At 48.8% G+C, this 13,517-nt stretch overlaps 4 protein-coding genes across 4 annotated transcripts; all 4 read left to right on the top strand.

The window, feature by feature from the left end:
• Positions 1 to 712: 712 nt before the first annotated feature.
• On the top strand, positions 713 to 2,719 carry EI90DRAFT_2914507 (uncharacterized protein; the record flags this gene model as incomplete). The annotated part of the gene is made up of 7 exons (XM_039054527.1): positions 713 to 1,167; positions 1,234 to 1,385; positions 1,435 to 1,890; positions 1,950 to 2,181; positions 2,237 to 2,315; positions 2,371 to 2,589; positions 2,633 to 2,719. Coding segments are annotated over 7 exons (1,680 nt in total), but the record flags the coding sequence as incomplete, so codon positions are not given.
• Positions 2,720 to 3,022: 303 nt separating this feature from the next.
• On the top strand, positions 3,023 to 4,375 carry EI90DRAFT_2892249 (uncharacterized protein; the record flags this gene model as incomplete). The annotated part of the gene is made up of 2 exons (XM_039053996.1): positions 3,023 to 4,068; positions 4,129 to 4,375. Coding segments are annotated over 2 exons (1,293 nt in total), but the record flags the coding sequence as incomplete, so codon positions are not given.
• A 459-nt stretch (positions 4,376 to 4,834) lies between these two features.
• On the top strand, positions 4,835 to 6,877 carry EI90DRAFT_451017 (uncharacterized protein). The gene is made up of 3 exons (XM_039067628.1): positions 4,835 to 5,235; positions 5,283 to 5,595; positions 5,651 to 6,877. The coding sequence occupies exons 1-3, from the start codon at positions 5,150 to 5,152 to the stop codon at positions 6,779 to 6,781; spliced, it is 1,530 nt and encodes a 509-aa protein (XP_038918174.1). The 5' UTR covers positions 4,835 to 5,149; the 3' UTR covers positions 6,782 to 6,877.
• Positions 6,878 to 9,687: 2,810 nt separating this feature from the next.
• EI90DRAFT_3144976 (pyruvate Decarboyxlase) lies at positions 9,688 to 12,507 on the top strand (the record flags this gene model as incomplete). Its single annotated transcript, XM_039065215.1, has 18 exons — positions 9,688 to 9,804; positions 9,865 to 9,933; positions 9,995 to 10,091; positions 10,149 to 10,233; positions 10,291 to 10,314; positions 10,374 to 10,482; positions 10,539 to 10,560; positions 10,614 to 10,975; positions 11,029 to 11,112; positions 11,165 to 11,255; positions 11,312 to 11,552; positions 11,606 to 11,658; positions 11,715 to 11,839; positions 11,900 to 11,952; positions 12,010 to 12,034; positions 12,086 to 12,316; positions 12,371 to 12,385; positions 12,442 to 12,507. The coding sequence occupies 18 exons, from the start codon at positions 9,688 to 9,690 to the stop codon at positions 12,505 to 12,507; spliced, it is 1,869 nt and encodes a 622-aa protein (XP_038918173.1).
• Between the last annotated feature and the right edge of the window lie 1,010 nt (positions 12,508 to 13,517).

The following is a 13,517-nucleotide window of genomic DNA, read 5'->3' as shown; positions in this document are numbered from 1 at the left end:
GGAAAGGAAGATCAGTACTGGTGCGCTCCAACCTTCGTCGATGTTCTCCCGGTTTTCCCGGCTGGTGCTCCTCACGACACGTGAGGTAGCGGAACAAAGTGCGGGACCTACATGCTCATTAATGCTGTACACGGGTCGCTCTGGGAAGGTTGGGGCCCATGATCATCCGCAGACCGAGGCCGAGAAGCAGATCTGAAATGATGAGCACATGCGCAGTATGACAGCGTGCTCATCGCGGCTGCTCGGCATTTTGATCTCTAAGCCTTCGTCCAAGATTATAGATCTTTGCTTCTAATGTATGCGGGGCACCAAGCACCCATCGCCTGTTCGAAAGGGATGTAGGTCCGCGGCTGGGATGTTTGCACTTTCTCCAGCGCCGAGCGCGGCACATTGCGCCGCAAGATTCAGTCGTGAGTCTACCAACTTTTTAGTGTATTCCATCAATGAAATCATTCCTGATTAATCGCCCTTAATGAACTCCCGAGCTTGGTTATATTGATTCACAATCCTTTTATTTTTTGAAATAATGCCAGATTCAGTCGGATAATCTGAAAAAAAAATCAAAGGACTCTTCTTTCAACTCTTCAACCGATTGAGGTCATGCGTGCGTACCAGGGGGCCAGATTAAGATATATAACACCTACTCTTGGAATGAAGTTTTCCAGCCCCCTCCCTTTTCATTCCCGCCATGTCTTCCTCCATCGAACTCCCCATGGAGGACATTACTCTATATGACTTTATGTTCGACACCTGCCATGACCCGGATGATCGCAACGACATTCGAGAAGACCAAGTCTGGTTCCTCGACGCAAGCACTAACGAACACTTTACTCGCCGACAGATCCGCGCTCGCACAGACGCACTGGCCATTGGCTTCCAGCTTCACTTCCGTTCGAAAATTTCCCATCGAACCTTTACTACCAACCTTGGGATAGGTCCGGTTGTGAGCGTGGTTGTGCCCAATGATATTGATTTTGGAACGGTCATCTGGGCTTGCCACAGACTTGGCTACACTGTTGCGCCCAGCAATGCTACCGTAACCGTTGATGAGCTCATCCATCAGTTGCGTTTGACTCAAGCGAGTTTCATCGTCGTACATCCCTCTGCAATAGAACGTGCACTGGCCGCTGCCTCCAGAGTTGGGATACCAACGGATAATATCATTGCGTTCTCAAGGTGTGTAATTTCCCCTTGAGAAAAATTTCTGGAACAATATCCCCTTCTTTTGTCCAGGTCTGATGACGTTCAGACACCATTATTGACCTTGAAAGGTGTGCTTGACTCTGGACTCTTGGCTCTTGAGCGTGGCGAACGTTTTCGCTCCGTTTCCACCCTACCACCTGGGGTGCCCAGGGTTGCCTTCCTCTGCTTTAGCAGTGGTACTAGTAAGTGGCCTAAATTACGCGCCAAGCAGTTAGCTGAGGACACACCTAGCTGGGTTGCCCAAAGCTGTCATGATCCCTCACAAATCGGTCATTGCGAACATCATCCAGGTTGCTCACTCAGGCTGTCTCCTACCCCGTTCCCTTGATCCTATGGTGCAAGACAGGGCGTTAGGTGTTATTCCAATGTCGCACATGTACGGGCTCCTCACACTTTTGCATCTATGTCCTTATTTGGGCATCACGTCAACTTTATACGCTTCAATGCCGAGATTTGAAAATTTCCTTGATTCATTAGAGCGTCTGCGAATCAATCATCTCTTTTTAGCACCGCCATTGGTGCACGCATTCAATAAGCATCCTTCCTCCAAAGGACGCGATTTTTCCTTTTTCAAAACGTGCCTCGTTGCGGCCGCACCCCTGGATGGTCAAAGCGAAGTGGAATTTCGAAACCTTGTGAACTCACCCCATTTTTTAATTTCGCAGGCATTTGGTATGACCGAAACAGGTGCGTTCCTGCCTTTCATCTCGTTATAGCAAATCGGTTCACGACCCGAACTTGTTCAGCCGGCCTTATCTCGGGTCCACATTTAGGGGCTCTACCATGCCATGGCTCCGTTGGACAGTTAATGCCAATGACGGAAGCTAAGCTCCTTAACAGTTCTTCCGGCGTACCTGTTCTTCAAGGGTCAGGCCGCGTGCGAGGCGAACTTCTGGTCCGAGGACCCCAAATCTGTCTTGGGTACTTAAACAACGAGAAGGCCACGCGTGAAACGTTCGACAGTGATGGATACGTTAGGTAAGGTTCTAAAAGGCTCCATATCCTACGGTCGAGACCCATTCGGTTATCGCAGGACTGGTGACGAGGTGGAAATTGATGAAAATGGAATCATTTATATTGTGGACCGTCTCAAATCAATTATTAAATGCAAGGTAACTCCTTTCGGCTTTTGTTTACGGAATTACACCCTCAAATGGTCTCCGATAGGGGTTCCAAGTCAGTCCGTCTGAACTTGAAGGCCATATGCGGGGCCACCCATGCGTTCGGGACGCGGCGGTAATTGGCAAGCCCGACCCACGTTGTGGCGAAGTTCCTGTCGGATTTGTTGTACTCTCTAATGAGGGTGTGGCTCAAACGCGTCAGGGGATAGATGTGAAAGAGACTATTATGGCCTACATACGGGGGAAATTGGTGTGTGACAAGATTGTTTATATGATGTGATATCTAATGGCTCCTTTTCCCCCTAAAGTCGCAGTACAAGTGGTTAGCAGAAGTTCATTTCATTGATGCTATCCCGAAACTCCCTTCTGGGAAGATACTGTCCCGTGAACTCAAGAAGCTCCTTTCGAATTCGGAAGGCCCGGCACCGCCAACCACTGTGGCCCCGTCCGCTGCATCCTCCCCATCACATTCCCGTGTCTCTTCTGTCGACACTGTTATAACCCTCGTGGGCAGCGAGGCTGACTCTCGAAGGAACACACTTCTTGAATCCGATAAAAAGGATGCATCGAAGGTCGATATAGAGAAAGCTATCAAGGCACTTGAGCAAGAATGTGGTCCATGTTCTCCGCCCCAAGAGGAACGTGCCAAATCATTCTACGAAAAGAAGGCTGATGCCGCCGCTACCCTTGGACGACGATTTCGGGAGTGGCTCTCTTTATATCGCATCATGTTTATTACGCTCCTGTGCGCTAACCTGGCCGGGACGTGTGTCACATTAGCGCACAGATGGAAATTCGCTCAAGATAATGGTGCAACCATCACCCTGTGTTACATCACCGCCGCTATCCTCGTTCGGAATGAACTCACTCTCCGTTGCCTGTACTCGGTTCTCCTATTTTTCTTCAAGCGGTGGACGCCGTTTGTGTTTCGGAATGCTATCTCCACGTTCTTGCTCAATATTGGGGGACTGCATTCTGGATTTGCCATATCGGGGACGATGTGGCTTGTCACGGCCACGATTGAACTCTTCCGAAACGCGATGTGGACCCTTCCTCGATCAAACGCCGCCCCGTGGCTTTGCGTACTCGCCACAGGCGTATCTTGTATCGTGGTGGCGGTATGCGTCACAGCTCATCCCTTCATTCGCGAACGGCATCATAATTTCTTTGAGCGAGTGCATCGCTTCGCCGGGTGGACCGCCCTAGGACTGCTCTGGATATTCATTGGTGTTGCGGACGCATGGAGCCCCGTACATCATGATTTTCGTGCGAGCAGGATAAAGACCAAGCCCGACATTTACATTGGGATAGCTCTCACAGTGATCATCTTCTTACCTTGGACCACAATACGTAAAGTGCCAGTCAAGTCTGAGGTGCTATCGAACTCTGTCGTCCTGTTGAGGTTCGAGGGATATATTAAGCGCGGCTTGTTTGGTCGTGTGTCTCGAAACCCATTCTCGGAGAATCACGCGTTCGGTATCACAAGCAAGGCTCGTGCCTACCAACCGCCAGGTGGGGAGCACTACATGTGCGTGGTCGGGCAAGGAGACTTTACGCAGGGGCTGATAGCAAATCCACCTTCCTACTTGTGGACGCGAACGATGAAATTCACGGGTCTGCCAATCATGACTTCTTTTTATCGATCTGGCTTATACGTTGTAACGGGGTCTGCTATTGGGGTTGCTTTGTCTATTTTCATGCAACGCGACCCCAAGAGTCGGTGGCATCTTCTCTGGATTGCTAGGTATGTGTAGGTTGTCCGTTCTCGGTAGCCTGTACTCACGCCTCACTCTTGTTAACTCAGTAATATTATGAAGACTTACGGCAGTACAGTCTTGCCGGATTTATGCCAAGCTTACGAAAATGGTGACGATGATGGCTGCACTTTCGAGAACTCGGTCACTCTCTGGGACACTCGAAAGCGGGGACGACCAGACATGTTAGAACTTATAGAAACGACAGTGCGTGCGAAAAATTGCGAGGTTGTGTTCGTCACTAGCAATCCCAAGGGTACGGCAGATATCATTCGCGGGTGCGCAGAGAGAAACATCCCTTGCCATGGTCCCATATGGGATTCCTGAATGGATTCGCGGCTTGTATTACTTCTTTTTCTTTTTTTGGCATTGTATCTGTAGCTGTGTGTAATATTCTTTCGATTTGCGGTTTTACCGCTACCGCACGCCCCAACCTTCATTCAACCCAATGACCCCCTTCTTGTGACTTGTACATCTAGCCTATGTACCTTGACGGACGACCCTATATAATGACCTGCGATGACCTGTTTCTCCTGCGTTCAACAGATTCTGGCGCATTGTGATGACGTGTACTTTGGGCTTTCGTTGCTTTGACATCATACATCGATCATCGATCCGTACTGTCTACTATATATAAAGAGCGCGGACACGGTCCACGAATCGCGAACGTCATAGAGGTGGGAGCCCTGCCTAATCGATCCTGCTTGGTCTCGGCGGTGACCATCGAACAGGGTAACTATTGTTATTATTCCCGACCGTCTGTGCAGTCGAAGGAGAGGGGGGCAGTAATGAGTGGGTGGTAATAAATAATTGATCAATATCTGATCATGACGTGGCACAAAAGCGCCATGAAGGCCGTGGCCTGTCCGTCCAGCACTGCTCATCTTTGTCCCTCAGCCTTCATTGGAGCGAAGGAATAACCCAAAATTAACGCGAGCGAGCCCACCCAACTCGAGCAAAGATCCAAAACTTTTACATCGCTCAGAAAAAAATACTTAGATAAATTGATGGGGTCTGCGCCAAACAAGACAAAACAAGCGGAAGAATGTTGCAAACGTCAATGAAGAGTTGATGATGCCAAGATTGTCCAAACGATGCGCCGCCTTCATTGACGCTCTACGCAGTCGCCTAGATCTCAGCAACGGGACACAAACTCCGTGAGCAAAACTGTCACGGAGTTTCCATTTTTGATGATCAATTTCAGCAGTGATGGTTTGCCTTTGTTCTCCTCAGGCTCAGACCATGGTGACGTCTACTTTTCCCCGTTGGAGCCGGAAATATCGCCCCGTGCCACGACTCCTGTCACTGGTCAATATCCTGTCTCACCTTTCGCGATATACCGAAGACGTCAGGAGAATGCACAGAAGCCTGCTTGTCGCATTCCAGATGAGATCCTGTCAGAGATTTTCCTTCTTGGGTTTATTCCTGACCACCGCGTTCTGGTGGGGAAGTATTTAAAATCGATCTCATCAACCTGCTCAAGATGGAGAAGTGCATCAATACATACGCCGGGATTGGTGAGCACGAAGTACCGAGAGCATTGAGAGATGTGGGCTGATGCGAATCTCCAAGTGGAGTCATATTGCGTGTGATTGGACTAATGCTCGATATCCACTGGATGCGTTGTACACATTCCTTGAGAGATCAGTGCAGGCCCCTCTCACCTTATCCATCTACAACCCTGATTTTGGCGCTCCCCCTCCCTACCACAAAATACTTTTTGAGGATTCCGATTTGCATTCCACACGCATCAGGTGTTTGCGGCTAGACGGGGCGTGGTCCGTTGGGACATCGTTCAGTTCTTTGCCATCTCTCGAGGCACTCACACTGTCAGTCAACCCCAACGAAGTAGAGCAAGATGCTCGCAAAGTTCAAGAGTTTCTTGACTCCCTTTTCCGCTGCGCCCAGCCCCATTCCCTGCGACTCTGGCGATGCACTCGTACATACTCTTTCTCCGGTTTAAATCTGAAGAGGCTCACACGCCTCAGTTATGTGTGGGAAGCAGTGGATGAATCCTTCGTAGAGCTTCTGCGGAATGCACTCAATTTGGAAGAGCTAGAGTTCGACGTTGTAGGAGCATTTGGGGACTTTCTTGGCGCGTACTCTATTTCGCTGCCCCAGCTGCGCTGCTTGCGGTTAGGGTGCCTTCTCCCAGGGATCGAACGGACGTTTTTCCCTCGTGTAATGGCTGAGAGCTTGGAGTATCTCGATCTTCGAGATGCCTCTGAAATACCTCCCTACCTCTCCCCATGTCGATTCCCAAACCTTCGCATCATTATTGCTGAACTATCGATCCTCGATTATCTACCCGCAGCCTTTAACTCGCTTCCGTTGTTAGAGATCATCCATTTACTGGTGCGCGGGGAGGTGCCGAAGCTGGATTGGATCTATTCCTTGTGCCATGGTTTGAACTCGGACTCAAGAATAGAGCCTCCACCCATATGTCCGCAGCTTCGCACGATTGCCATATCCTTGCAGAACCCTTCGCGCAGATGGGACATGAAACTATCTGCGGCGCTTCGACACCTCTGCCTTGTACGAGGACGCCAATCATATCAAGGAGGAATTCGCGTATTCCTCCACATGAATCCCAAGGATAAGTGGCCTAGTACGAATTATTTTCTTCAGTCGAGCGCGAACACGAATATCTCGAAGGTTAAGGAGCTTCCACCCCTATACACCCCTTTTCGTCCTTGCCACTGACAATGATACCCTCCTAATTCGGCCGAAATGGCTCAAAAGTCTCATCCGAGAGGAGAACACGTTTAATACTTGACGCCTCCATTTCACGCCGAGGCGGAAGACCCCTCCTCGACTTCCTTTCGAGGCTTAAGTGATCGGAGATCGGCCCATGCAGTTGCAATCCTGGGTGCTTCCATTTTCGGATTTGCTTCTTCAACCGCTTGGCCACTTTCGCGTTCCGAGATCCATGCGCCCATATTTCCAAATTCTTATTCTTTTTTTCCTAAGCATTTTACCGACGAACCTCCTGAGTGAGAAGTGCTTTGGAACGCTGAATAACCGGTGTATGGCCGTCCGATTCCTTCCTGTGCTCTCATTTGGGAGCTGAACCACAGCCTCCGCCATGGCCACCAACACTTACTTAACCTCTATTGGGCAATAACGATGATGTTGTAATCACATTTGTCAATTTCTTTGGTTGTTTTTGCCGGATTTTTTTGGGACTGTCGGATTTGGAGATGTAAATGTTTGTCGCGTATGTATAAATCCTCGGCCTGTAGTACCCTTCCTGTCCCCTCCAATCGCTGTATTGAACTCGAGCCACGCGCAAAATTCGAAATTTAAAGTCAATATGATTAATGTAGTCCCGTGCCCTCTATGCAAGATATCGAGCTAGATCTTATGTCGAGAGTAGGGAATCGCTTCTGCATGGAGAACTCAGCCCGTCGAGTCCAGTCTCCCTTGTTCATTTGCGACGTCTGCTCTTCCGCTCATTTTCATCTACCTCATGCGCGTCACCGATATTTCTCAAACACGATATCAATTCAAGACATCGTATATACCCATTATTTTGTCTAGTAGGGCGACCGAGACGAAGGCACCCCAGAATCGCATTTTGACTTTTGGAGAATCGCTACGAGTAGATCGCATGAGCAGCTCTGCGTATAATGCGAATCAAAAAGTACTGACCTTAGTCTTTGGCGTAGATGCTTGGAGGACTAGGGAGAAGAGGAAGGGGAAGGTTATATAGGACTTCGGTATCCAATCAATATTCGACAAATGTAAATAATTTTCCCTGAAAAACGACAACAGTCCTTGCTCATGTACACGCCCAAGTGCTGCGCTCCTCTCCCCGGTACAATCAGGTTTATGTGTGATCATAACCCATGCGCAGTAATTGTTGATCGGGCCACTTCATGCATCAAAAAATCATCAAAACCCGGAAATATGACAACGTGGATAGCAATGACCCGAGCGATTTCTCAGAGCAAGTCTACATAGTGATGGTTGGGATATCTACTTGTTAGATTGGAATGACTGGAAAAAGGGAATATACTCGAATGTCTGATTGACAGGAAGCGACGACGCGTCAGAGTAAATGGCAATTGGTAACTTGATTATGTAATTACTGCAATTCTGTGATGGAGGCCTAAGTAAGCTGCTAGCCTTGGGCTTCCGCGCTCCAACAGCCCGTGATCAGTCATCATACCGGTGCGGAGGTAGGGCTCCGTGCATGTCTCGCCAAACATTTGCCTGAGCTCAAGATGTTTAAGTATCCCCTAATCCGTTGTCATGTCTAGTGTCCTTTTTTCGGTCATATTGAACGATCCTGCCCGCTAAATATTGCCAATATCCGCACAATATGTAATGTTGAACGTTCCCAACGCGGCAGACACAAGGCCACAAGTGGCCGCGGCTGACCATCGCGATTGAGTGTCGAGAAGTGCGTAGGGATGCATGTTATTCTTCCTGTGCCAAAGCTTTAATGGTCCTTCAATCTTCCGACACTGCCCATATTCCTAGTGATTTTCCCCAATTTGATGGTTGGGGCGTGTTCTGTATGGCCCATATTTGTAGCATTGTTATTATTCGTCAAAACACGCTTGAGAAACGAAGATTGAGGTCGTTTTTTTAGGCACCAAATATTGACTTGTTTGATCCCCGTAACCATTCAAATATGGGGTACAGATGCCCCCCAAAATGAGCAAAACTGGCCCACCTGCACTATATTTTATTTTAATAAAAACGTGTCGTTTACCTCGTCACTTCCAGGCCATGGCCGTGGGAATTATGCTGTTTTGCAAATACCCCAATCACATGCTCCTGTCCTCATCAGTCACGTGGCTCCCAAATCCAGTCAGGTGGTGTTTATGTAATGCACCCCTGCCAAGCTAACGCTTCCGATATGCTCCGTGTTACGATCCCTTGATTTCATTCCTTTAATATGCGTTCTATCGATGGTGTATCGTCAGAAAAAATGTAATTATGAGACAGGAATGACCTGCTGTGCAGTAACAACGTTGCCCGTGGACACGCGTCCCATAACTACGACTAATCGATGTAAAACAAGTTGTAGTTCCAATAGCCCGACGTTCCTAGCTTGATCTTGTGGTGCCCAGCCCTGTGGCTTACTGGTGCATCATCGTGTCGAATCAAGTATCGAATAGGAAGAAGCGAGTTCTGGACAATCACTGTACCTGACTTCAAGGATGATACGAGGGAACACACGCTGATCTGGCCGATGGGTTCGGACTGGCACGGGTGTAATAGAAATGACACAACTTTCCCCCATATCCGGTTTCTTCCCCCGGTGTACATCTTGCCATGCGATTCGTAAATTAAATGGAACTAGTGGCGGGTCGACTATATTTAGCAATGGTCATCTGGAGACAGTGGCAGTTAGGCGGGTCGAAATCAGGAAAAGTAGAAGAGCTCCTGAACGCTGGCGGGGGTCCATGCTGTAAAAATGAAATTGGTTGTTGTCGACGAGGTCGAGTACTTGGTCTTTCCGATCAGTGCCGAAGGAAGCAGTAGCACATGCTTGAGTGTGGGACCGTATCCTCTACTTCTATTTAACGACCAGCTGGGTTGCCTGAAGGCTTGTACAACTTGAAGTCTCTAGGAACGATTGCAACTTATCCCTCGACATGGGCGAGCCAACAAAGATCCTCCCGGAAAAGATCTCCATTGGCGGTTATATCCTTGAGAGACTCACGCAGTTGCAAGTCACGGCGCTTTTTGGATTGCCCGGTGACTTCAATCTCGTAGGTGATATCAAGGAGAGGGTACACGGACTTTCGAGGATGTAATTTGACCCTTTGCAGGCGTTTCTAGACCTTGTTGAAGATAATCCTGGAATCCAGTGGGTCGGCAATGCGAATGAGTTGAATGCCGTACGTCATAACACTGATATCGTCATCTTCACCTCACACTTTCTACGAACAATTCTCCAAGGCGTACGCGGCTGACGGGAATGCGCGAGTGAAGCGTGCTGTGTCGGCGGTTTGTACAACATTTGGAGTTGGAGAGCTCAGTGCTTTGAATGGTGTTGGTCAGTGAAGAGGCACTCCTTGAGGATGACTGACCGCATTACTAAATCCTTTTTCAGCTGGGTGTTATTCTGAGCGGATTCCTATTCTGCATCTTGTTGGAGTGCCCGGTCTCTCACTCCAGAAAGATCGTGCCATGCTCCAGTATGTAGCTCATACTAACTCTAATCGAAAAACTATGAACTCAGTCGTTTGATTTAGCCACACCCTTGGCGACGGAGGCAAGTCACAGTGTTTTGTGGCACTTAATGGTGCAATGTCTCATTCTCCTGCATAGACTTTAGGGTTTTTAAGGAAATGTCTTCGCATATCACCTGTATGGCTGCGTCATTGGACAGCAAAGATAACGCTGCGGAGCGCATTGATGAGGTCCTAACTGCTATGCTCACCGAGGTCTGCTCACCGCTGAGTCACCGGAATGCCTTATTGATGAAAACATATTTGTTTAGTGTCGCCCCGTTTATCTCATGCGTGAGTTATTTATCTTGATCGTACATTCCTTTCCTGACGCCGCTTTATCATAGTTCCAACAAATCTTGTTCTAGTAGAAATTCCTGCCGAACGCCTTAAGGTCCCTCTTCCGCCATCTGTTTCTTCGCCCCATCCACTTCTGGTTCCCTCTTCTGACCTTCCCACTGACCTTCAACCCGTGAAGAAATTCTCCGCGAAAGAAGAGGAAGTGGCGCATGCGCAATATGCTGCTGTGCGCGCTATCACATCCCTATTCGCTCAGGCAAAGAACCCCATTATTCTATTGGATGCCCTCGCAGAAAGGTTGGGTGCCGAGGAACTCGTAGTGGAGCTGGCGGAGAAGACGGGAATGAAGGTGTTTGTCAGTCCGATGGGTAAGAGTACGGTTTGGGAGAGCCATCCGTTGTTCAGTGGCGTGAGTTTTTGTGATTGTGATGTTCAGCTCAACTTTTTTGAACTCGGAAATAGATTTATGCGGGAAGCGTGACTGTTCCCTCAGTTGCGGCGCAAGTTGAAGCGGCTGACCTTGTCTTTGACGTTGGCCCATTGAAGGTCCGTTCAGCATTGGAAAGTTCCTCAGACACTACGTTGACCAATTTCCCAGAGTGATTTCAATACCGGTAGCTTCTCGTATGGAATCAAGTGCGAAAACACGGTCGAAATCCGAATCGACCGCACAGTTGTCGGTTACGCTGGTATGTTCTTCATACATGTCCACACGCTAGCGCATAATTGCTTATCGGTTGCACAGAGTTCCCAAACGCCGGCCTACGTTCGCTTCTCCCGCAACTCATCACTGCGTTCAGTGACCACTTCTCTAAGAACCCTAAGGCAATATCTCAGGAGATAAGGAGTTCCGGGGGCCGAACGGAAGAACCTTCTCTAGTTGCGGAACAATCGGCTGACGAGATTACACATGAATATCTTTGGAAGAGGGTTAGTAAGTTTTTCAAGGAAGGGGATGTCATCGTCGCGGAAACAGGGACAAGCAGGTAAGACCTTGTGGTACATTCGGTTTGATGCTCCTTTAATCACACGCCGCCAGCTTTGGTATCCTGGATTCCAGGCTTCCTAAGGGTGCTACTCTCATTTCTCAGGGTATGCAGTCCCTCCTATTGTGATATTGATATCATCGCGGTTGACATCGTTGCTAGTTCTCTGGGGCTCCATTGGCTGGAGTGTTGGCGCATGTTTGGGAGCGGCTCTGGCTGCTCGTGAGCAGAAGCGCCGTACCATACTTTTCGTTGGGGAGGGAAGTCTGCAGCTGACTGTGCAAGAGGCAAGCATTTTGTGTTCGTTGAGTTTTGGAATGTATGTTGAACGCCTCAGTGCTGGTCAGATTGGAACTATGATTCGTTTGGGTTTGAACCCTATTCTTTTCGTGATTAACAAGTACGTTCGCCGGCCTCGAGATATCGTTCTTCATGCTCATCCACTTGTTCCCATTAGCGATGGCTATGAAATCGAACGACAAGTACGTGCCGTTCCAAGCGTGATACAGCTTGTCTCACATCAGCGGTCTAAGATACACGGACCGGAGCGACTCTATAACAACATATCTCGTTGGAATCATCAGTTGTTGCTCTCAAGTCTCTCTCCACCTGAGGATGCCAACAACTATCCGTCCAATGCGCTCCCTGTCGAGGTTGAGCGGTTGAGGACACACAGGAGTTATCGTGTCAGCAACAGAAAATCGCTCGAGAAGCTACTGACGGACGAAGGCTTTGCTTCGGCTCCTTACATTCAGCTTGTTGAGGTATGATCATCCCATTGCGTTGCGGATACCTTTCTCACTGACCATCGCGTTCAGCTCGTCATGCCGAGGGTATTTTTTTCCCCTTGCGCTTCCCCTGTCCTTACATCTCACTTTTATTGTTCTAGGGAGACGCCCCTCGAGCCCTCGCCAAACAAGCGAAGATGTCTGCGAAGGTGAATGAAACGGCTTGATTTCCTCTCGCGACCCGAACTTTTGCGTATTGTACTCTGATTAAGAACCCCCTGTTGTACCCAAAAACAATGAGACACACGTCCACTACTCCCTGGCAAATGAACTTCGCCGTGCAAGAAACCCTGTTTAGAATGCAAATTTGAAGCACAAGATCCTCTGGACAGAACTTTGCTGTAAGCATTATTGACGAAATTGACAGGCAAAGTCTTAACGAGCGTCCCCCGACCCCTACCTATGCATTGCAACTTCAAGCAGCCTTACTACGTTAGCTGGTGACCAAAGGGTATGTACGCAAACCCGCGATATCAGTGGGTTCGGTTGCTTTACTAACAATGAATACGCCCCCGTGCAAGCTCTCAGCACTTTTGAACGATGACGCCCTTGGGCCAACAGTAACTCCAACCATCATTAGCAATGTTCGTGGAGTTAGTGAAGTATGAACGAAAATATTCTTTACAGTAGCCCCAGCCATATGGTCTCGCCGAAGCTGGGCGAGCTGTTCCCCCTCGCCCCCAGAAATAGTGAGAAGGTATGGAGGACTGTAGAAGTGTCGACGGAATAAGTCCTCGCCGGCGACATGAGCCGCAGCACCAACAACGAGAGATTTAAGCCAGTTGAAGAGGCCAGAGCCAATAATTAGCGGGACACTAGGCAAGACTCTAGCCTCTATGACATCGTAATATTAGAGTGGAACACGGCTTGCAGTATATAGGGAAGAATACATCCGTGCTGACGCCAGGGTTTGTGCATGTGGAACACAGTATGCATATCCGCCACTCGCAGCCTGAGCCGTGCCTACTGGCGGGAAGCGATTGGGTTGGAGTGAATGCCACATCTATCAACCTGAAAGGCTAAATATAACGGGCGTGGCGACTTCCATTCGACACTAGTGGAGTAGGATTTGGGCATGCTCAATCGCTTTATTTTTTTCTTGATTCTTCACTATTTTCAACATGCAATGTTTATTCCGAGGACATCTTTCGAGAGGTCACCTCAGTCGCGGCATTTG

Source organism: Cantharellus anzutake, assembly GCF_015039405.1.
Source record: "Cantharellus anzutake strain C23 chromosome Unknown EI90scaffold_15, whole genome shotgun sequence".
Classification (NCBI taxonomy): Eukaryota; Fungi; Basidiomycota; class Agaricomycetes; order Cantharellales; family Hydnaceae; genus Cantharellus; species Cantharellus anzutake.
The sequence above is the reverse complement of the archived record's forward strand: the minus strand, read 5'-3'. Positions and strand labels throughout refer to the sequence as shown.

Excerpts from the sequence above, each read along its gene's own strand:
- EI90DRAFT_451017 (XM_039067628.1), top strand. The coding sequence starts at position 5,150 with ATGATGCCAAGATTGTCCAAACGATGCGCCGCCTTCATTGACGCTCTA. Across the intron at positions 5,236-5,282 it reads AGCAACGGGACACAAACTCC|CAGTGATGGTTTGCCTTTGT; the intron begins GTGAGCAAAACT and ends GATCAATTTCAG. Across the intron at positions 5,596-5,650 it reads CAATACATACGCCGGGATTG|TGGAGTCATATTGCGTGTGA; the intron begins GTGAGCACGAAG and ends CGAATCTCCAAG.